The sequence below is a fragment of the Salmo salar genome, chromosome ssa01 (assembly GCF_905237065.1).
Source record: "Salmo salar chromosome ssa01, Ssal_v3.1, whole genome shotgun sequence".
Lineage (NCBI taxonomy): Eukaryota > Metazoa > Chordata > Actinopteri > Salmoniformes > Salmonidae > Salmo > Salmo salar.
In genome coordinates, this window is record NC_059442.1 from 133,130,793 (window position 1) to 133,153,683 (window position 22,891).

At 44.0% G+C, this 22,891-nt stretch overlaps 3 protein-coding genes across 3 annotated transcripts in view; 1 reads left to right on the forward strand and 2 right to left on the reverse strand.

Moving 5' to 3' along the window:
* The window catches only part of cplane1 (ciliogenesis and planar polarity effector 1), a 29,368-nt gene extending 24,927 nt beyond the window's left edge, over window positions 1–4,441 (reverse strand). The window contains 8 exon segments of the mRNA XM_014130102.2: window positions 1,820–2,002; window positions 2,087–2,347; window positions 2,514–2,614; window positions 2,741–2,973; window positions 3,070–3,189; window positions 3,498–3,633; window positions 3,795–3,991; window positions 4,283–4,441. Coding sequence (XP_013985577.2) covers window positions 1,820–2,002; window positions 2,087–2,347; window positions 2,514–2,614; window positions 2,741–2,973; window positions 3,070–3,189; window positions 3,498–3,633; window positions 3,795–3,875 — 1,115 coding nt within the window. The 5' untranslated portion in view covers window positions 3,876–3,991; window positions 4,283–4,441.
* Window positions 4,442–4,548: 107 nt separating this feature from the next.
* pgam5 (PGAM family member 5, mitochondrial serine/threonine protein phosphatase) lies at window positions 4,549–12,166 on the forward strand. Its single transcript, NM_001141588.1, is given in 6 exon segments — window positions 4,549–4,949; window positions 5,131–5,312; window positions 5,430–5,555; window positions 11,106–11,191; window positions 11,395–11,525; window positions 11,783–12,166. Coding segments are annotated over 6 exon segments (909 nt in total). The 5' UTR covers window positions 4,549–4,716; the 3' UTR covers window positions 11,934–12,166.
* LOC106564143 (ankyrin repeat and LEM domain-containing protein 2) lies at window positions 12,108–21,664 on the reverse strand. The gene is made up of 13 exons (XM_014130161.2): window positions 21,476–21,664; window positions 20,172–20,543; window positions 19,885–20,082; window positions 19,552–19,745; window positions 19,263–19,451; window positions 18,990–19,112; window positions 18,760–18,823; window positions 18,480–18,661; window positions 18,265–18,371; window positions 17,125–17,324; window positions 16,516–17,005; window positions 16,251–16,382; window positions 12,108–12,834 (listed from the first exon to the last, which is right to left on the reverse strand). The coding sequence occupies exons 2-13, from the start codon at window positions 20,527–20,529 to the stop codon at window positions 12,693–12,695; spliced, it is 2,379 nt and encodes a 792-aa protein (XP_013985636.1). The 5' UTR covers window positions 20,530–20,543; window positions 21,476–21,664; the 3' UTR covers window positions 12,108–12,692.
* Window positions 21,665–22,891: the final 1,227 nt, after the last annotated feature.

Consider the following 22,891-nt stretch of genomic DNA (forward strand, 5'->3'; position numbering starts at 1 on the left):
GGGAGACATTAATATAAGACGGGAAAAAGCATAACCATTCATGTGTATATTATAGTAGTATAGTAACATGCTTTTCAAGGGGATAGGCATGTACAGTGCATTCGGAAAGTATTCAGACCCCTTGACTTTTTCCACATTTTGTTACATTAAAGCCTTATTCTAAAATCGCTTAATTTGTTTTCCCCCCTCATCCATCTACACACAATACCCCATAATGACAAAGCAAAAACAGATTTTCATAAAAAACTGAAATGTCACATTTACATAAGTATTCAGACCCTTTACTCAGTACTTTGTTGAAGCCCCTTTGGAAGCAATTATAGCCTTGAGTCGTCTCTCCAGAGATGTTTGATTTGGTTCAAGTTCAGGCTCTGACTGGGGCACTCAAGAACATTCAGAGACTTGTCCCTAAGCCACTCCTACATTGTCTTGGCTGTGTGCTTAGGGTCGTTATCCTGTTGGAAGGTGAACCTTCACCCCCAGTCTGAGGTCCTGAGTGCTCTGGAGCAGGTTTTCATCAAGGATCTCTCTGTGCTTGGCGTTCATCTTTCCCTCAATCCTGACTAGTCTCCCAGTCCCTGCTGCTGAAAAACATCCCCACAGCATGATGCTGCCACCACCACTTTACCGTAAAGGCCCGATGGTGGAGTGCTGCAGAGATGGTTGTTCTTCTGGAAGGTTCTCCCATCTCCACAGAGGAGCTCTGCCAGAGTGATCACCTCCTTGACCAAGGCCCTTCTCCCCCGATTGCGCAGTTTGGCCTGGCAGTCAGCTCTAAGAAGAGTCTTGGTGGTTCCAAACTTCTTCCATTTAAGAACGATGGAGGCCACTGTGTTCTTGGGCACCTTCAATGCTGCAGACATTTTTTGGTAGCCTTCCTCAGATCTGTGCTTCGACATAATCTGGTCTCGGCGCTCTACGGACAATCCCTTCAACCTCATGGCTTGGTTTTTGCTCTGACATGCACTGTCAACTGTGGGACCTTATATAGACAGGTGTGTGCCTTTCCAAATCATGTCCAATCTATTGAATTTACCACAGATGAACTCCAAGTTGTAGAAACATCTCAAGGATGATCAATGGAAACAGGAAGCACCTGAGCTCAATTTCCAGTCTCATAGCAAAGGGTCTGAATACTTATGTAAATAAGATATCAGTTTATTTTATTATATATTTGAAAACATTTCTAAAAATCTGTTTTCGCTTTGTTATTATAGGGTATTGTGAGTAGATTGATGCGGAAAATGTTTTATTTAATGCATTTTAGAATAAGGCTGTAACGTAATCAAATGTGGAAAAAGTCAAGGGGTCTGAATACTTTCCCAATGCACTGTACCAACTATGTAGAAATAATCATCAGAAATGTCAGTGATTTATTTTGTTTCAAGTGCCATCAAGCTAGTGAGAAAGTGAATTCTGTTTAGGAGATAGCGCAAGTGTGCTGTGTGGAGTATCAATACTGACATGAGAAAAAGGACACAATGACCATGTTGGAAGAGGACAGCGAAGAAATAGAGAAAGAGGATGACTACAGATGAGAGAGAAGAAGAAAGGAAAAGGAAGTAGAGAGACTAATGGATCAAAGCAGATAGAAAATAATCTAGAGTGTGTTCAAAATCAGTTTGACATTCTATGGCTATGGATGGACTGATTGATGAAGAGAGTATCACACTGATGGTATATTTCCTGTTGGAGAACTTGAACAAACACTTGAACAAATCCAAATTGGTCAGGGTGGCTACAATATGTAGGATTATCAAAACTGACCATTACATTTGAAATGGGTTGCTTATATTAATGGAATCATTCTCATGTTTACCTGTAAGTGACTAGCGGATGCAGGGGCAGGAAGTGAGCAGGGCCAAAGTCCACATTGCACCCTGAGGTAGACAGAGAGAGCAGCCCCCCCAGACGAGCCAGCATGAGGAAGGAGCCCCTCTTCAGCACACAGGCCAGGTAGAGCCCTCCCGCAGCCCAGCTCACACTGCCCACCCAGTACGACCTGCAAGACACAAGGGTGTCATCTTTATCATCTAAAACACATAGTGTCTACAGTACATACTCCCTGTTATAGTCGTGTACCTACCTCACATATTTAGAAGGAATGACGAGTTTCTTGCTGCCACATCCCCCCAGTCCACTGGAGACAATCACAAAGTTCTGAGTGCTGACAAAGATAACCTGCGTAGCCCTGGGGTCTCTTTGGTTCAGGACTACAGCTAACAGCAGGCCATCAGGGGAGAAGGCTGGCACCAGTGACCCCCTGGATCTCACTGGACGACAGGGTGGTGTGAGGCATGACATGGGGATTGTCTTAGTGACCCAGCGTACACTGTACCCCACAGGACTGAAGGAAAAACATACATCCCAATCAAAGATGTTCCAGATGAGCAACGTGAGAACAAAGATCTTTGATTGTATTATGACAATAAAAATGGTATATAGAGGAGTGTAAATGCTTGAGCGGCAGTATTGACCCCTTGACCCTGAGAAGTTGTTCCCAGTCCACTCACCTGCTCCTCTGACCCTCCTCCCATTGGATCTTTAAGAAAGTGACACTTAGCTCCACCTCCGAGGTGAAAACAAAAGCTGACAAGCAGATATCACCCACTGCCTGGCGGTAAAACAAGGAAAGGACGGGAAGAAATGATAAGGGCATGACAAACGTTCCCTAGAGAAACTAGTCAAACATTTCCAACCGGATCATGTCTATCCCTGTGGACAGAGTAGTCCTTCTCACCTCCCCTCTGACGAAGATGCTGTGTTGAGATGCCTCCTTGTCCTTTGGGGATGGCAGAGCAGTGTTTCCAGGGTGCTGTATCTGAGCCCAGCGTCCTCTGGCAGTACCATCCCGTACCCCTGACAGGTCGCGCACGTCCACACACTCCCACAGGAACACCTGGCCTGTCACAGTCAACAGCAGCACCCGCATCCCATCCCCTGAAACCACCAGAGACAGGCACACGCCAGACCCTGTGTACATACCCACACATACGCAGTAAGTACATGGAGCTGTGTTGGCAAGCTTGAACATGGCTTATTGTAACAATGGCTTGAGCACATACAGACCCTGTGCTGCAGTGACAAGCTGAGCTTCTGTCGGGACTGCTGCCACAGTCTTCAAGAAGTCTTTGTCCCTGCTCCATAGAAACATCTCTCCTGAGACCAGCAATCCAGCAAGCCACACACCTACAAACGGAAATGAATAATGGGAATTTATTTATTTATATTTCACCTTTATTTAACCAACAAGTTCTCATTTACAACTGCGACCTGGCCAAGATAGAGCAAAGCAGTGCGATACAAACAACACAGAGTTACACATGGAATAAACAAACGTACAGTCAATAACAGTGTGTGCAAATGTAGTAAGACTAGGGAGGTAAGGCAATAAATAGGCCATAGTGGCGAAATAATTACAATTTAGCAATGAGGATTACTGCCGTGTTTCTATGGAATCAAATGGTGTTGAAATGTAAAGGCCACTGAAAGCGTACCATTCTGGGATGCGGCCATGGTTACCACCCTGGGGAGCAGGGGCTGCAGCTTTGGGATCTTCTTCTTGGTGCGTCCAGACACCATGTTGATCTCACTGATCCGCTTGTCATCCAGCAGGAAAACAGACTCCTTCTCCTGGTCAAATCAACCGTTTGATACAGTCACAAACTGCACAGATACTACCGTTTTCAATACTAGTCCATTTCATGTTCAAGCTGTGCAATCAAAAGATTTGCATTATCTAGTGATGGATGTCAATATCTCTGTGTGGATGATTGACAGTTCAGTGTCCTCACCAATCCAAGCCAACAGAACCGTGGCCATGGTTTCTTCCGTTTGATGCTTGATGACAACACAACCTCCAGCTTCAGCTCCATCTTTAATCGATAACGTTAGCGTACCCCCTTGCTAGGTATTGATGGGGAAATCATCATGCATCATCTTCAATCATCTCAGGTCGAGTTGATGTTCTGTAATGTTAGGGACTAGCTAGCTAAACGAAATGCCGAGAAGATATCACAGGTCAGATATCACACAAGTCAAGTGGTGATAAAGTGATTTAACTGGTAGCTAGCTAGCATGTATGCTACTTTGACGTCCACAAACAACAAGGAAGTGTTGGCTGGCTGGCTAGCTAACGTTAGCTAGCTAACGCTAACACCGACCCAACATATTTACACTTAATCTCAACAGTAATCTCTAATGTCATTCAAATATTATTGTTGTTTACAATTACTGCAATAGTTCGAACTACAAAAATTATTTAAAAAATGAATTTTAATACCATCATTTCGAAGATTTTCAAATTTCCCTCCGCTTTCTGTGTCGGGAGAGACTTCCCAATGATCCTGACTCCTCCTGAGTAAAGCCACGGCGTTGCCTTGGAGCTAGACAAAGCCAGAAAATGTTTGTTTTTTTGTGCCAAATGAAAATAGCTAGCTATCTACTGACACCCTGTGGCAAATATGGGTACTACGGTTGTAAAGCTGTGTTTGGATAGGTAGCGTTTATTATTTCCGTATTTTTTTCCTTCCTACGCTTCCGTAGTTGCATCGTCTTTTCAGTGCAAACGCCACTGTTGTTATTGTCCACGCACATAGATTATTTCTTTAAAATGTTAATGTCTCAGATGTGGTAGCTAAATCAGTTTAGGTTTGTTACAGTAGTTGTTGCGTCCGGATTTGGTGATATCGTTTTGTTCTCCTTTTCCTGGCAAGGATGTCTTTCAGGAGGGTAACAAAGCTGGTGTGTGGGCTTGCTGGTGGATCAGCAGTACTTGTGGCAATGGCTGAACCGAAAGGATATCCTTTTGAAAAAACGAAACATAACGAAAGTTCAAGAAAATGGACTGGTCTAGGTGTTCTCCAAGCAGCAGTGCCTCAGACGTGGTCACCAGGCCATGACCACACTGTGACTGCCAGTGGGAATGGCTGGGACAGTAACTGGGATAAGTAAGCTATAATTAGCCTAAATAGATTTCTCATGAGCGCATCTCTCAGTAAATGGAGTAAGATTGAACCAATCGAATCGTTGATTCGTTGTCAATTGTCATTATGGGAATTTGTGTATGAAGTGAAACATGATGTTTCATAATTACCTGATCTCTGCTTTTTCATGTGATTCATTTTTAAGGCGTGACCCCCTTGCACTCATAAATGGGAAGAAAAAGAAGGACAAAGAGATCACCAGTGAAGAACTGAACACAGAGGTGGAGAATAACAAACCCAAAGCCACTCGTCACATCTTCCTGATCCGCCACTCACAGTACAACCTGAATGGGAGTGTGGACAAGGAGAGGGTCCTAACCCCTCTAGGTATGTATATGAACTGCATTGATTACAGTGTTGTAGCCATTAAAAAAGTATCAGTGAGGAGGCTGAAGTAAATTGAATCCAATGAAGCACTGATTGATTGTTTGATTTGATTTATAGGCAGGGAGCAGGCTGAGTACACTGGTCAGCGATTGGCTGCCCTGGGGTTGAAGTATGATGTCATGGTCCACTCCACCATGACCCGTGCCACAGAGACTGCCAGCATTATCAGCAAGCATCTTCCAGGTCAGAGACAACAGGACACCACTCATTCTAAGCTCGAATCAAAAGTACAGTACCAGTCAAAAGTTTGGACACACCTACTCATTCAAGGGCTTTTCTTTATTTTTACTATTTCCTTCATTGTAGAATAATAGCGAAGACATCAAAACTATGAAATAACACATATTGAATCGTGTAGTAACCAAAAAGTGTTAAACAAATCAAAATATATAGTTTATATTTGAGATTCTTCAAAGTAGCCAACCTTTGCCTTGATGACAGATTTGCACACTCTTGGCATTCTCTCAACCAGCTTCATGAGGTAGTCACCTGGAATGCTTTTCCAACAGTCTTGAAGGAGTTTCCACACATGCTGAGCACTTGTTGGCTGCTTTTCCTTCACTCTAAGGTCCAACTCATTCCAAACCATCTCAGTTGGGTTGAGGTCAGGTGATTGTGGAGGCCAGGTCATCTGACGCAGCACTCCATCACTCTCCTTCTTGGTAAAATAGCCCTTACAAATCAAATCAAATCAACAACAAAAAAATGTCACATGCGCCGAATACAACAAGTGTAGACTTTATTGTGAAATGCTTACTTACAAGCTCTTAACTAACAGTGCAGTTCAAGAAGAGTTAGGAAAATATTTACCAAGTAGGCTAAAATAAAAAGTAATAATAAAAAGTAACCAAATACGAAGAACAATAACGAGGCTATATACAGGGGGCACCGGTACCAATTCAGTGTGCGGGGCTACCGGTTAGTTGAGGTAATTTGTACATGTAGGTGGGGGTGAAGTGACTGCATGGATAATAAACAGTGAGTAGCAGCAGTATACAAAAGGTGTGTGGGGGGGGGTTCAATGTTAATTGTCCAGTGGTGATTTTATTAATTGTTCAGCAGTCTTATGGCTTGGGGGTAGAAGCTGTTGAGGAGCCTTCTGGTCCTAGACTTGGCGCTCCGGTACCGCTTGCCGTGAGGTAGCAGAGAAAACAGTCTTTAATTTGGGTGACTGGAGTCTCTCAATTTTATTGGCTTTCCTCTGACACCACCTATTATATAGGTCCTGGATGGCAGGAAGCTTGGCCCCAGTGATGTACTGGGCCGTTCGCACTAACCTCTGTAGCGCCTTACGGTCAGATGCCGAGCAGTTGCCATACCAGGTGGTGATGCAACCTGTCAGAATGCTCTCGATGGTGCAGCTGTAGAAACTTTTGAGGATCTGGGGACCCATGCCAAGTCTTTTCAGTCTTCTAAGGGGGAAAAGGTTTTGTCATGCCCTCTTCACGACTGTCTTGGTATGTTTGGACCATGCTAGTTCGTTGGTGATGTGGACACCAAGGAACTTGACGCTCTCGACCCTATTCTCTACAGCCCCGTCGATGTTAATGGGGGCCTAGTCGCCCGCCTTTTCCTGTAGTCCACGATCAGCTCCTTTGTCTTGCTCACAATGAGGGAGAGGTTGTTGTCCTGGCACCACACTGCCAGTTCTCTGACCACCTCCCTATAGGCCATCTTATCGTTTTCGGTGATCAGGCCTACCACTGTTGTGTTGTCAGCAAACTTAATGATGGTATTGGAGTCGTGTTTTGCCACGCAGTCGTGGGTGAACAGGGAATAGAGGAGGGGACTAAGTACACACCCCTGAGGGGCCCCAGTGTTAAGGATCAGCCAGGCAGACGTATTGTTACCTACTCTTACCACCTGGGGGCAGCCCGTCAGGAAGTCCAGGATCCAGTTGCAGATGGAGTCCTTAGCTTAGTGATGAGCTTCGTGGGCAGTATGGTGTTGAATCCTGAGCTGTAGTCAATGAACAGCATTCTCACATAGGTGTTCCTTTTGTGCAGGTGGGAAAGGGCAATGTGGAGTGTGATGGAGATTGCATCATCTGTGGATCTGTTGGGGCGGTATGCGAATTGGAGTGGGTCTAGGGTGTCCAGGAGGATGCTGTTGTGAGCCATGACCAGCCTTTCAAAGCACTTCATGGCTACCGACGTGAGTGCCACAGGGCGGTAATCATTTAGGCAGGTTACCTTCGCTTTCTTGTGCACAGGGACTATGGTGGTCTGCTTGAAACAGACTCGGTCAGGGAGAGGTTGAAAATGTCAGTGAAGACACTTGACAGTTGGTCCGTGCATGCTTTGAGTACACGTCCTGGTAATCCGTCTGGCCCAGCGGCTTTGTGAATGTTGACCTATTTTAAAGGTTTTGTTCACATCGGCTACCAAGAGCGTTATCACACAGTCATCCAGAACAGCTGGTGCACTCGTGCATGCTTCAGTGTTGCTTGCTTCGAAGCGAGCATAAAAGGCATTTAGCTCGTCTGGTAGGCTCACGTCACTGGGCAGCTCGCGTCTGGGTTTCCCTTTGTAATCTGTAATAGTTTTCAAGCCATGCCACATCAGACAAGCGTCAGAGCGTAGGATTCAATCTTAATCCTGTATTGACGGTTTGCTTGTTTGATGGTTCTGAGGGCATAGCGGAATTTCTTATAAGCGTCTGGATTAGTCTCCCGCTCCTTGAAAGCGGCAGTCCTAGCCTTTAGCTCGATGCGGATGTTGCCTGTAAACCATGGTTTCTGGTTGGGATATGTACGTATAGTCACTGTGGGGACGTTGTCGTCGATGCACTTATTGATGAAGCCGATGACTGATGTGGTGTCCTCCTCAATGCCATTGGATGAATCCCGGAACATATTCCAGTCTGTGCTAGCAAAACAGTCCTGTAGTGTAGCATCCGCGTCATCTGACCACTTCTGTATTGAGCGAGTCACTGGTACTTCCTGCTTTAGTTTTTGCTTGCAGGAATCAGGAGGATAGAATTAAGGTCAGATTTGCCAAATGGAGGGCGGGGGAGAGCTTTGTATACATCTGTGTGTGGAGTAAAGGTTGTCTAGGATTTTCTTTTCTCTGGTTGCACATGTGACATGCTGGTAAAAATTTGATAAAACTGATTTAAGTTTGCCTGCATTAAAGTCCCCGGCCACTAGGAGCGCCGCTTCTGGGTATGCATTTTCTTGTTTGCTTATGGCCTTATAGAGTTGGTTGAGAGCAGTCTTAGTGCCAGCTTCGTTCTGTGGTAGTAAATAGACGGCTACGAATAATATAGATGAGAACTCTTGGTAGATAGTGTGGTCTACAGCTTATCATAAGGTACTCTACCTCAGGCGAGCAATACCTCGAGACTTCTTTAATATTAGACATTGCGCACCAGCTGTTATTGACAAATAAACACACACCCCCACCCCTCGTCTTACCAGAGGTAGCATCTCTGTTCTGCCGGTGCATGGAAAATACCACTAGCTCTATATTGTCCGTATCGTCGTTCAGCCACGTCTCTGTGAAACATAAGATGTTCGTTTTTGATGTCCGTTGGTATGATAATCTTAATCGTAGGTCATCAATTTTATTTTCCAATGATTGCACGTTAGCAAGAAGAACGGATGGCAGTGGGAGTTCACTCGCTCGCCTACGGATTCTCAGAAGGCAGCCCGATCTGCGGCCCCTTTTCCTGCGTTTTCACGCAGAAGGCGTGGCTCTGGGCCTGTTCCAGTGAAAGCAGGATATCCTTCTCGTTAAAGGAAAAAGTTTCTTCCAGTCCGCGGTGCGTAATCGCTGTTCTGATGTGCAGAAGATATTTTCGGTCATAAGATGGTAGCAGCAACATTATGTACAAAATAAGTTACACAAAACGCAAAATAAAACTAACAAAACGGCACAATTTGTTGGGAGAATGTAAAACGTCAGCCATGTCCTTCGGCGTCATCTTGGGGCTCTGCCTGGAGGTGTATGTTGGGTCATTGTCCTGTAAAAAAAACAAATGAGTCCCACTAAGCCCAAACCAGATGGGATGGCGTATTACTGCAGAATGCTTTGGAAGTCATGCTGGTTAAGTGTGCCTTGAATTCTAAATAATCACAGACGGTGTCACCAGCAAAGCCCCCCCCACACCATCACACCACCTCTTCTATGCTTCACGCTGGGAACCACACATGCAGAGATCATCCGTTCACCTACTCTGAGTCTCAAAGATACAGCGGTTGGAAACAAAAATCTCAAATTTGGACTCATCAGACCAAAGGACAGATTTCCACCAGTCTAATGTCCATTGCTTGGGCCAAGTAACACAAGCAAGTCTCTTCTTCTTATTGGTGTCCTTTTAGTAGTGGTTTCTTTGCAGCAATTCAACCACGAAGGCCTGATTCACACAGTCTCCTCTGAACCGTTGATGTTGAGATGTCTGTTACTTGAACTCTGTGAAGCATTTATTTGGGCTGCAATTTCTGAGGCTGGTAACTCTAATGAACTTATCCTCTGCAGCAGATGTAACTCTGGGTATTTCTTTCCTGTGGCAGTCCGCATGAGAGCCTGTTTCTTCATCAGCAATTGATGGTTTTTGCGACTGCACTTGAAGAAACTTTAAAAGTTCTTGAAATGTTCTGTATTGACTGACCTTCATGTCTTAAAGTAATGATGGACTGTCATTTCTCTCTGTTATTTGACCTGTTCTTGCCATAATATGGACTTGGTCATTTGCCAAATAGGGCTATCTTCTATATACCACCCCTACCATGTCATAACACAACTGATTGGCTCAAACACATTTAAGAAGGAAAGAAATTCCACAAATTAACTTTAACAAGGCACACCTGTTAATTGAAATGCATGCCAGGTGACTACCTCATGAAGCTGGTTGAGGGAATGCCAAGAGTGCCTTGATGACAGCTTTTTCTAAATTTTTTATTTCACCTTTATTTAACCAGGTAGGCAAGTTGAGAACAAGTTCTCATTTACAATTGCGACCTGGCCAAGATAAAGCAAAGCAGTTCGACAACATACAAAAACAGAGTTACACATGGAGTAAAACAACATACAATCAATGATGCAGTAGAAAAGAAAAAAAAATAAGACTATATACAATGTGAGCAAATGATGTGAGATAAGGGAGGTAAAGGCAAAAAAATGCCATGGTGGCAAAGTAAATAAAGTATAGCAAGAAAAACACTGGAATGGTAGATTTGTAGTTTGAAGAAAGTTCAGAGATAAAATATAAATAATATGGTGCAAAGGAGCAAAATAAATAAATACAGTAGGGGAAGAGGTAGTAGTTTGGGCTAAATTATAGATGGGCTATGTACAGGTGCAGTGATCTGGGAGCTGCTCTGATAGCTGGTGCGTAAAGCTAGTGAGGGAGATAAGTGTTTCCAGTTTCAGAGATTTTTGTAGTTCGTTCCAGTCATTGGCAGCAGAGAACTGGAAGGAGAGACGACCAAAGGAGGAGTTGGCTTTAGGGGTGACCAGAGAGATATACCTGCTGGAGGAAGGCTTTGCACGAAGGGTGGCTACTTTGAAGAATCTAAAGTCTAAAATATATTTTAGTTTGTTTACTACATGATTCCGTATGTGTTATTTCCTAGTTTTGATGTCTTCACTATTATTCTACAATGTAGAAAATAGTAAAAATAAAAACCCTTGAATGAGTAGGTGTGTCCAAACTTTTGACTAGTACTCTAATTCTAAGCCTCCAAACTGAACAGTACTAACCATAACTTGTTTTGCTCTCTCTCTGCATTAGAGGTGGACAAAGTAAGCTGTGACCTGCTAAGAGAGGGTGCTCCCATTGAGCCTGTGCCACCAATCTCCTGGAAACCTGACTGTGTGGTGAGTGATTTGCTATCCTTAGTCCTGGAGATGGATGCAATTACCCACTTGCACTTATTTTCCTTGTGAGATATTCACTTAAAGGCTTAACCGATACAAACCATTTAGCGCTTGAGCTTCAAAGTAATCTGTTAAAGTGCTGTACCAAATTGGCTCTGTCAAACTTTCCCTCACGCACTGTACTGGTGCTTTGGTTTCTGCAGTATCATGAAGATGGAGCTCGGATCGAGGCAGCTTTCCGTCGCTACATCCACCGTGCAGACAGCAAGCAGACAGAGGATAGCTACGAGATCATCGTCTGCCACGCAAATGTTATTCGCTACTTTGTGTGCAGGTTAGTCCCTCACGTCATCAACACCACACTATGGAGTTGCATAGCTCAGCTAATTCATAGTGATTGATTTGTCCTCGGTGAGGTGAACATTCAAGAGGTTCACCGATTACTGGCAAGGTGTGGAAAAACATGATCTACTTGTTAATGTTCAACACTGATAATATAGTCCAAGGTCCTGGTTTCAGGACACATTTCTTTAGGCATTGATTGTGAGGTCAAATCTAATGTTATGGAACTGTTTCTCTTGGTTGATCCAGGGCTCTGCAGTTTCCCCCAGAAGGTTGGCTGCGGCTGGGCCTGAATAACGGCAGCATCACCTGGATCACCATCAGACCCAGTGGCAGGGTGGGACTGAGGATGATGGGCGACTCAGGCTTTATGCCTCCTGAAAAACTCACCCGTACCTGACACTCCTTAAACACTGCTGGCCCCATGTAACCGGACCTTCCGCTGCCACATCATTTGAAGCCATCATTTCTCCTCTAAGATGGTTTTGCCCACGTTGGGAATCATTCTTTTGACTGCAGTTTTGTATGGAAAAATAATTTGTAATGTATTTTACAGACAGTGCCATTTCTTAAATTGATTTGATAATGCTTTAATATTACATTTTATGAATAAACATGAGGAAATGTACTGACATCATAACCGTTTGTGTATAGGTATACATTAAAACAATAGATAATTTAAAACTCTTAATTTACCTTGAATCAGCAAGATAAGTAATTAACAATATAAAACCAATTTCATAAGAAAAAGCATCATTGCAAATTGTAAATACATTACATACTGTATCACTTCAGCATTGGGAGGAGTGTACACCATTAGGTAAATTCAAAGTGTAATCTGTAGCTATGCTATCCGGCAGAAGAGAATGCTTGCATTGAGGACATGCATTAGTGCAAATATCAGCTCAATAGTTACCAGATAAGGTAATAGTGGCTTGCATAGAAAAGCCAAAAGAGTTGCATGAATGGAATCCAGCAAAAAGGTAAAATAAGGACATGTAATCTGTTAAATGGCAATGTAGTGGTGTCCTGCTGGGTTCTAAAGTCAGACTATAGACCTGATGTGGTGGTACAGGATGTTGGCCAACATTCTGTTGTATTTTCAGCACCACATTCAGATTGTGGGACATGACATCTTGTTGCTTGTGGTTTTCCTATGTCAGTTTGGGGAGTGGAATAGGGTCCTGCAGAGGATGGTCTGGGTGTAACAGCTCTGGGTGGTGGGGCCTGGGCTGTGAAAGCTGAGCCTGCTGGGAGAACAGTTTGGTGTCCCAGTCAAGCTTCTCTTCGGGCTTGGCCAACTGGAAATAAAAAACAGCAGCATTAACCACCTGAGGGGTATACAACAAAGCAGGATCAATGAGTTAACCATAAAATCAACTGTTAGTTTCTGGCTCATTAAAAAAAAAAAAAAAAAGCTAAACTTCAATATGTTTTTTATTTTGTTAAATCAATTAGACCATGCCCATTTCAAGCGCATCTTTCTACAAAATAAAAAATTACATCAGAATATTAAGACAACTCCATAATCCTACTTTGTAGTAAGAGAATCGAAGATGAGATACAGTTGAAATCAGAAGTTTACATACTTAGGTAGGAGTCATTAAAACTCGTTTTTCAACCACTCCACATATCTTGTTAACAAACTAAATTTGGCAAGTCGGTTAGGACCGATACTTTGTGCATGACAAATAATTTTTCCAACAATTGTTTACAGACAGATTATTTCACTGTACCACAATTCCAGTGGGTCAGAAGTTTACATACACTAAGTTGACTGTGCCTTTAAACAGCTTCGCAAATTCCAGAAAATGTAATGGCTTTAGAAGCTTCTGACAGGCTAATTGACATCATTTGAGTCAATTGGAGGTGCATCTGTGGATGTATTTCAAGGCCTACCTTAAAACGCACCTCTTTGCTTGACATGAGAAAATCAAAAGAAATCAGCCAAAACCTCAGAATTGCAGACCTCCACAAGTCTGGTTCATCCTTGGGAGCAATTTCCAAACGCCTGAAGGTACCACATTCATCTGTACAAACAATAGTACGCAAGTATAAACACCATGGGACCACGCAGCCGTCATACCGCTCAGGAAGGAGACGCGTTCTGTCTCCTAGAGATGAACGTACTGTGGTGCGAAAACTGCAAATCAATCCCAGAACAACAGCAAAGGACCTTGTGAAGATGCTGGAGGAAACAGGTACAAAAGTATCTATATCCAAATAACCTGAAAGGCCGCTCAGCAAGGAAGAAGCCACTGCTCCAAAACCACCATAAAAAAGTCAGACTAAGGTTTGCAACTGCACATGGGGACAAAGAAATATCCTCTGGTCTGATGAAACAAATATAAAACTGTTTGGCCATAATGACCATCGTTATGTTTAGAGGAAAAAGGGGGAGGCGTGCAAGCCGAAGAACACCATCCCAACCGTGAAGCACAGGGGTGGCAGCATCATGTTGTGTGGATGCTTTGCTGCAGGAGGGTCTGGTGCACTTCACAAAATAGATGGCATCATGAGGCAGGAAAATTAGGTGGATATATTGAAGCAACATCTCAAGACATCAGTCAGGTAGTTATAGCTTGGTCACAAATGGGTCTTCCAAATGGACAATGACCCCAAGCATACTTCCAAAGTTGTGGTAAAATGGCTCAAGGACAACAAAGTCAAGGTATTGGAGTGGCCATCACAAAGCCCTGACCTCAATCCTATAGAAAATGTGTGGGCAGAACTGAAAAAGCGTGTGCGAGCAAGGAGGCCTACAAACCTGACTCGGTTACACCAGCTCTGTCAGGAGGAATGGGCCAAAATTCACCCAAGTTATTGTGGGAAGCTTGTGGAAGGCTACCCGAAACGTTTGACCCAAATTAAACAATTTAAAGGCAATGCTACCAAATACTAATTGAGTGTATGTTAACTTCTGACCCACTAGGAATGTGATGAAAGAAATAAAAGCTGAAATAACTACTACACTGCTCAAAAAAATAAAGGGAACACTTAAACAACACAATGTAACTCCAAGTCAATCACACTTCTGTGAAATCAAACTGTCCACTTAGGAAGCAACACTGATTGACAATACATTTCACATGCAAATGGAATAGACAACAGGTGGAAATTATAGGCAATTAGCAAGACACCCCCAATAAAGGAGTGGTTCTGCAGGTGGGGACCACAGACCACTTCTCAGTTCCTATGCTTCCTGGCTGATGTTTTGGTCACTTTTGAATGCTGGCGGTGCTTTCACTCTAGTGGTAGCATGAGACGGAGTCTACAACCCACACAAGTGGCTCAGGTAGTGCAGCTCATCCAGGATGGCACATCAATGCGAGCTGTGGCAAGAAGGTTTGCTGTGTCTGTCAGCGTAGTGTCCAGAGCATGGAGGCGCTACCAGGAGACAGGCCAGTACATCAGGAGACGTGGAGGAGGCCGTAGGAGGGCAACAACCCAGCAGCAGGACCGCTACCTCCGCCTTTGTGCAAGGAGGAGCAGGAGAAGCACTGCCAGAGCCCTGCAAAATGACCTCCAGCAGGCCACAAATGTGCATGTGTCTGCTCAAACGGTCAGAAACAGACTCCATGAGGGTGGTATGAGGGCCCGACGTCCACAGGTGGGGGTTGTGCTTACAGCCCAACACCGTGCAGGACGTTTGGCAAATTCGCCACTGGCGCCCTGTGCTCTTCACAGATGAAAGCAGGTTCACACTGAGCACATGTGTCAGTCGTGACAGAGTCTGGAGACGCCGTGGAGAACGTTCTGCTGCCTGCGACATCCTCCAGCATGACCGGATTGGCGGTGGGTCAGTCATGGTGTGGGGTGGCATTTCTTTGGGGGGCCGCACAGCCCTCCATGTGCTCGCCAGAGGTAGCCTGACTGCCATTAGGTACCGATATGAGATCCTCAGACCCCTTGTGAGACCATATGCTGGTGCGGTTGGCCCTGGGTTCCTCCTAATGCAAGACAATGCTAGACCTCATGTGGCTGGAGTGTGTCAGCAGTTCCTGCAAGAGGAAGGCATTGATGCTATGGACTGGCCCGCCCGTTCCCCAGACCTGAATCCAATTGAGCACATCTGGGACATCATGTCTCGCTCCATCCACCAACGCCACGTTGCGCCACAGACTGTCCAGGAGTTGGCGGATGCTTTAGTCCAGGTCTGGGAGGAGATCCCTCAGGAGACCATCCGCCACCTCATCAGGAGCATGCCCAGGCGTTGTAGGGAGGTCATACAGGCACGTGCAGGCCACACACACTACTGAGCCTCATTTCGACTTGTTTTAAGGACATTACATCAAAGTTGGATCAGCCTGTAGTGTGGTTTTCCACTTTAATTTTGAGTGTGACTCCAAATCCAGACCTCCATGGGTTGATAAATTGGATTTCCATTGATTATTTTTGTGTGATTTTGTTGTCAACACATTCCACTATGTAAAGAAAAAAGTATTTAATAAGATTATTTCTTTCATTCAGATCTAGGATGTGTTGTTTAAGTGTTCCCTTTATTTTTTTGAGCAGTATATGATTCTGACATTTCACATTCTTAAAATAAAGTGTTGATCCTAACAGACCTAAGACAGGGAACCTTTAGTAGGATTAAATGTCAGGAATTATGAAAAACTGAGTTTGAATGTATTTGGCTAAGATTTATGTAAACTTCCGACTTCAACTGTATGTCTGCTGACAAAGCATAAAGAAACAGAATAGGTATCTAGCTCACCTTAGCCTCTGTGAAGAGGGATAGGCCAGAATGGTGTTCTTCCACTTAGTAATGCAGGGGTATCTCTCAAGGTCAATCTCCATGTTATTCATTGCAGACAGGACCTCACTGTCCAACTTGGTGGGAAATTCCCTGCAAGAAAGAGTCAAAGAACATTGGTTAGCATTTCCATTTTGTTACAAAGAAACATTTGTGGTGCGAGTTTAAATTGCAACAGATCATTTTGACAGGTTGACTGATGTACAGTAAATAAACAAAGACTTACCCATCCATAAACAGTTCCTGTCTTCGTCTTGTAGGGGTGACCGTCATCAGAATTGTGTCTTCAGCGGTGTCTCCTTCCGTTGATTTGTAAGATTCGCTAGAGGATCCTGAGTCTCTCCTCCTGTTTCCCCCATCTCTGGGACCATCTCTGGGACCATCTGGGCCCTCTGAGTCTGAGCCCTCGTCTGCAGTCAGATACTCCTCAGAGCTAGGGTTAGAGAGCTCCTCCGCCTGCCTCTTCCCCTGACTCCTCTCCCAGGTCCTCCAGAAGCTACCGTCCCCCAGGTCCAGGCCTTCTCTCCAAGGTACAGAGGGAGCCAGACATGCCTTCTCTGGGTCCTCCACAGTGCCAGAGGCTACATTTAGACTGGCTTTCTCAAACTCTGGCAGGAGGTTACACACAGGTGACTGGGAACTGTTCTCCACTGGTGCTGAGTTCTTGTCATTCAGGATGTGGTTAGACGGGGCTTGGCTCTGGTTTTTCTGCTCCTCTGAAATGACGGCAAACACATGAATGTGAAATTATTTGGGGATTTCCCTGTATAATTTCAAGCATGAAATATGTTATAACATGTTTGTAAGGTTGTAGATTTTCTATGGAAGTGCTTACCTTTGGAGGGTGTTGATGTTTTAAATCCACCACCGGTCTCCTCTGTCCTCCCATATTCTTCTCGGGGAAGCTCACTTCGGTCCTTCCTATCCAGATACTCTTCCAGCCTCTTCAGTCCCTCCTCTGTAGACAGGTCAGTGAAGCTCTGAAGGAAGTCCCAGTACTCTGCCCAAGGATGCCCCATGCCATGTGCAATCTCCCTGTTGAGAGAGATCAGATCGATCAGAAAATATGCCAACTGTAGCTATTACATTTTTCCTTGACATGATATTCATCGATCGTCAGCAAGTTTATGGTTACTTGATAAAATGTTGCTTGTTTGTTTCCTTAGAGTTTAGCCTATTAAAAGCTCACTGCAGTCAAAAACTATATTTGCCTATGCTTTACATATACACTGAGTGCACAAAACATTTGGGACACCTTCCTAATATTGAGTTGCATGCCCGTTTGCCATCAGTACAGCCTCAATTCATCATGTCAAAAGCGTTCCACAGGGATGCTGGCCCATGTTGACTCCAATGCTTCCCAAAGTTGTGTCATGTTGGCTGGATGTCCTTTGTGCAGTGGACCATTTTTGATACACACAAGAAACTGTTGAGCGTGATAAACCCAGCAGCGTTGCAGTTCTTGACACATTCAAACCGGTGTGCCTGGCACCTCATACCCTGGTTAAAGGCACTTCAAAATCTTTTGTCTTGTCCATTCACCCACATACACAATCCATGTCTCAATTATTTCAAGGCTTAAAAATCCTTTAACTTGCGTCCTTCTCTCCCCTGATTGAAGTTGATATAACAAGTGACATCAATTAGGGATCATAGCTTTCACCTGGTCAGTCTATATCATGGAAAGAGCTGGTCCTAATGTTTTGTGCACTCAGTGTATTTCCACACTATACGGTTGGAACAATATTATGAAAGTTATGATAATGCCCTTTTAGTGTAAGAGCTGTTTGAAAAGACCCCCTGAAATTTCAACCTGTTTTGGTGTGATGGTGGAACCATTTTAATTCAAAACAATTACAGTAAGGTTACCCAAAAAGGTTACCCATTGTTACCCAGAAATGATTTGATATTGAGATAAAAACAGCTGCATTTGACCTTTAATAAAAGGTCACAGGTCCACTGTTCGTTCACTTACCTCCCCACACGCTCTGCACCCCTGTCAGGGTCGGATTTGAGAATACGGTGGAAATACTCTGCTCGATCCCTGGGTGGAGTTCTCCATAGTCTATGGAACTCATCTGCCTGTAAGACCAAAACAGAAAACGGGTTTATGGGGTTTAGAGACAAAGGCCTATGAGCCTCTATAGATGGATTTTTTCATTGTACAATACTCCAAGGTATTGAGGTTACCTTTGAAGGACTGAGGGGACCCACATACGCTCTCACAGTCATGACTGGGTCTATGGGACTCCCAGCCACTCCTGATCCCTGCGAATGAAAATCCACCTCCAGTGGGCTTGGAGACCATGGCAAACCAATCACAGGCTGGAAGCTGTTGTCTGTATCCCTCAGCAAGGGAACATAGCACCGTTCTGTCAGAAAAGGGAAAAAGTCAGCAATGTGTTCACAAGTTGGCATTTGCACATGCAAAAAGGTTTTACAGCCAGCATTGGCAACCATCTAAACGTACCCTCCAAATATTCCTTGATCTTCTTCTTTATGTCAGGGGTTTTGTTTTTCCTCTCACATATCACCTGTAAAAGGCATTTATAAAGTCAAGTATTTAGTCCTCAGAATCATCTCTTTTCTGGCATGAAATTCAGGGGATACTGCACCTTACTGAACAGAAATGGAATGCTTTACTAAGAGAATGGTTTTAGTGCAAATGAAGTGGTTCTTTATAGCTGTAATGTGGCTTACACTAGAGGGCTTCTGGTTGTACTTGTTCTGCCGGTGTTTATCAGTGGCCGGATGAGAACACAGCACGTTGACCACGTCTTGACAGCCAAACTTACAGGCAAAGTGAAGAGGAGTTTCATTGCTCTGCAGGGAGATCACACACATTCAATACATCTCATGAATACCTTATGTACACACTTTAACGCTAACAGACTATATTTTCTGCGTGCACTGTGCTGACTACCAACTCCCATTGTATTACAAAGTTACGGTTCATATACTGCAAGTTCTCACTGCTTTGTCAGGTGTGTTCAGGTACAGGTCAACGAGGTAGCGGATGCGTTGGTGTAACATGGCCTCCTGGTCATCGGGATACATGAGTCTCATGAAGTCTGGGCTCTCCAGGGTGTCCAGGAGGAGCTGAACCATCCCTGACTGGTTCTCTTTGGCCGCCACATGCAGGACGTTATAATGGCATCCTTCCTATAAAACAGGAATACAGAGTTATTCCACACCAGAGAATGTGAAGCACCATTCTGCTCCCATGGAAATGACAGAAACAATAATTATCTCAAAGGCATACATGCACGATGGTGGGGTTGTCTCCAGATCCGATAAGGTAGCGTGGGTTGGCCCAGACCAGCTTGCTGAAGGCTTCCTTGTCCCCCTTCTCCACTGCCTTTCTCAGCTTGGCTGTCAGGTCCTGGGTGCGGGGGCTGCGGAACTCATTAGCCCTCTCCAGGTTCACAGGTGAAGTCCCTGATGCGGTAGGGCTTCCTGGGAGGACAAGAGTGTCATTGCTGGTCAACCTTTTTCTTGCTAATTTTACATGACACAAGAGGTGAATGATCCGTCTAGCTTTCTATCTATATAGTGGCTCTATATTAGATAAAGTTATGCTATGAAGCAGACACACCTGTGTGGACAACAGGTTGCAGCACTCCCTGGGGCCCGTCTGGTGCAGTTGTGCTGGCTAAAGCTGGGCTATGTTCATTGATGCCTTTTGAGAATTTCTCAGCTTCCTCTCGTGTTGAGAAGGACTTAAATCTGGACTCTTTCATTGTCATCATGGCTCTCAGAGCTTTCTTCCTGTCCACATATACATGGACTTTGTCTGGTGGGGAAAACATAGTCATTCACCACACATTGAACTCAGAGACAATCTCTATCTTGCACTATTCATAGGATAAAAAGAGGTCTTACCATCAGTGACCACTGACTCCTCCCAATGAGGACATACACCATAGTAAACAAGGGGAGATTCTGGTTCATCCAATTCCTCTGTCTCTTTGCACTCCTCTGCTGATGATTTGAGTTCCAGGGTGTGGTCTGCTTCTACTGTATCTGTTAAGGGTCTATTAGACTCTGCATTGGAGGAGCTACCTCCACCAGACACCCCTCCATCCCCTCCCTGCTTCTCCAGGAGGGATCTGGCCAGCTTCCTCTCAAAGATGGCTCTTGTAGTGGTGGTAAGGGGGCCACACTTCAGCCCTGCCCCAATAATCTCCTGTCGTAGCTGATCTGGGTTCAGGGCCTGCAGCCTGCTCATGACTTCCTCCATGTTGCTGTCACTACCTAGGATAAATAAATGTGGCATACCCAGAGAAGAGTCATGTTACAAATATACTCTGAAGAACATAGTCAAATGGCACAAAAACATACTACTCATTCGCATCAGAAATGACACTTTAACTCGTCGTTCCTGGCCTTAAAACAGCAGATAACCATCAAATAAAATGGTACGTCGTGTCATAGGCTAAAGATAAAATGTTATTGAACCACTCGTGTCATAGGCTAAAGATAAAATGTTATTGAACCACTCGTGTCATAGGCTAAAGATAAAATGTTATTGAACCACTTGTGTCATAGGCTAAAGATAAAATGTTATTGAATCACTCTGGCCACGTTCTCTTCAAAATCACATGCATAATTGGCAAAACGATGGTCTAAAACGGAAGACTTACTACACGCCATTGTAGCCTACGTGTATATATATTTTGGGATGTGGAACAATTCCATGTGGAGAATATTGTAATAATGTAGCTGGAGAACGTATTCTGTATACCTACGCCTGTTGTTTACCTATCGGGGCGCGAGCTCATTGGTCGTTTCAAACAAAACGATGCCCCGCCTTTTCCAATATGACTCATAACACAAATAGTTTGTCGTTTGTAATAATGTATGATATGTCATTACATTCAACGTGCTGAAGCTCTAGGGCATTTGCATGTACACAATCGATAATTACATATGTATTATTTAGGCTACGATACGTACTTATAATGACCCAATTCTCACAATATCTGCCCCGTAATCATTAGTTATGATAAACTTATAGTGCTAAGGCTAGGCCATATATTCCCATTGAGGAATGTACTACAACAGCTAACTTTTCCCTAGCCACCCTAGCTAATGGCAGCTAAGACCTGATTCAATTACGTGCCAGACATTTATTTAACTTAAATGGACTCGTAAACGTTCTCGAATACACTCAAATAATATCTTACTTCACAGACTCGTGCTTGTAGTCCTCCTGTGGTGTACTCATTACGTCGGGCAACGGAACTCGTTTAAGAACGGATAGCACCAAAGATTTGTATAGCTAAGATAGTCGTTTCCAATGGGAACCAGTGAGTCATAGTGGGCAGAACAAACAAGAAGGTGATCAGAGCCAAGCACGAGATAGCGAGATCCTATTGGTGAGTTCTAGCAAACATTTGCATATTTCCGTTAGGAACGCCTGCACTGTGAAGTGCGCGTGTGCAATAACTCAATTCGCATTTTCACTCCTTCTAAACAACGCTTTTTTTTTTTTTTACTTTGGCGAAGGGTAAAGTCTACAAAACATTGTCCATTCTGTTCGAAACAGATTATAATTTTGGGAACAGAAAACTGTACTGAGATCAAATGTTTCATTAATAAGAACATTTGCAGAATGTCGGCCAAAATCCATCTCATTCCATCTTCTCCCACTTCCGGCCACTGGGCTTTCTCTCACTACCATATTTGGTAGGGATTGGAAACACCATGCGGATGCTTCACATTTATACGTCCAGTGAAATATCTGTCTCATTGTTCTAGTTGTGATAGCACTGACCAAGCAAACAGATCAAACGAAACGGGGAAGGGACCTTCTTCTTCTTCAAGGGTTTATTGGAGAACTATATCCCAAAAAATGTATTGCCGCAACCTACTGGGTGGGGTAAAAACGTAGATAATTTAACGAAAAAAAGTAAATGTACTCTACTTCGTTAAATGTACTCAGATCCCTACACAAGCTCTGGGGCCTGACGCTTCGAACACACCGATAGTGCAATTTGCGTTTTGGCACACAAAAATTACGTTTATTTCCAATGAAACGCTGCGTTTGCCTTGCACCATTGCGTTGCAGAGGCAGTTGCAGGCGTTCGGTGTGGTGCATATGCTTCGAACAAACCGACAGTGTTTTTGTCGCAAAATAGTATGCAGCATAATCTGGAAATGTATGCAACAAAAGTTCAACATACACCTTCTGATACCATTTCTATCAAGCCGTCTATGCATACAGTTTGACGCATACGTTCGATAAATCCAACGTTTGCACCACACCGAATGTAATGTAGAAATGTATGTAATTCTTGTGTACCAAAATGCAATGACGCTGTCGGTGTGTTAGACAGTATTCCGTGCGATGTTTCAGCTGTGAAAATCCTGGAGATCAAGAATCTTTCAGCAGCTTTTACAATGATTTCCAGTTCCTTAGATGTTTTGTAAGTTTGACCTGTGCAATTATCTCCTGTGCAACAAAATCTCCCTTATTCACAATTAGATTTCTCAACTGACTGACATCCACAGACTGTTGGCCATCCACTGCATTCATCATCTCTACTCGCTGCTTCGACAATTTTCACTGCCTCTGCATAGGAGACCTTCTCGACAGCCCT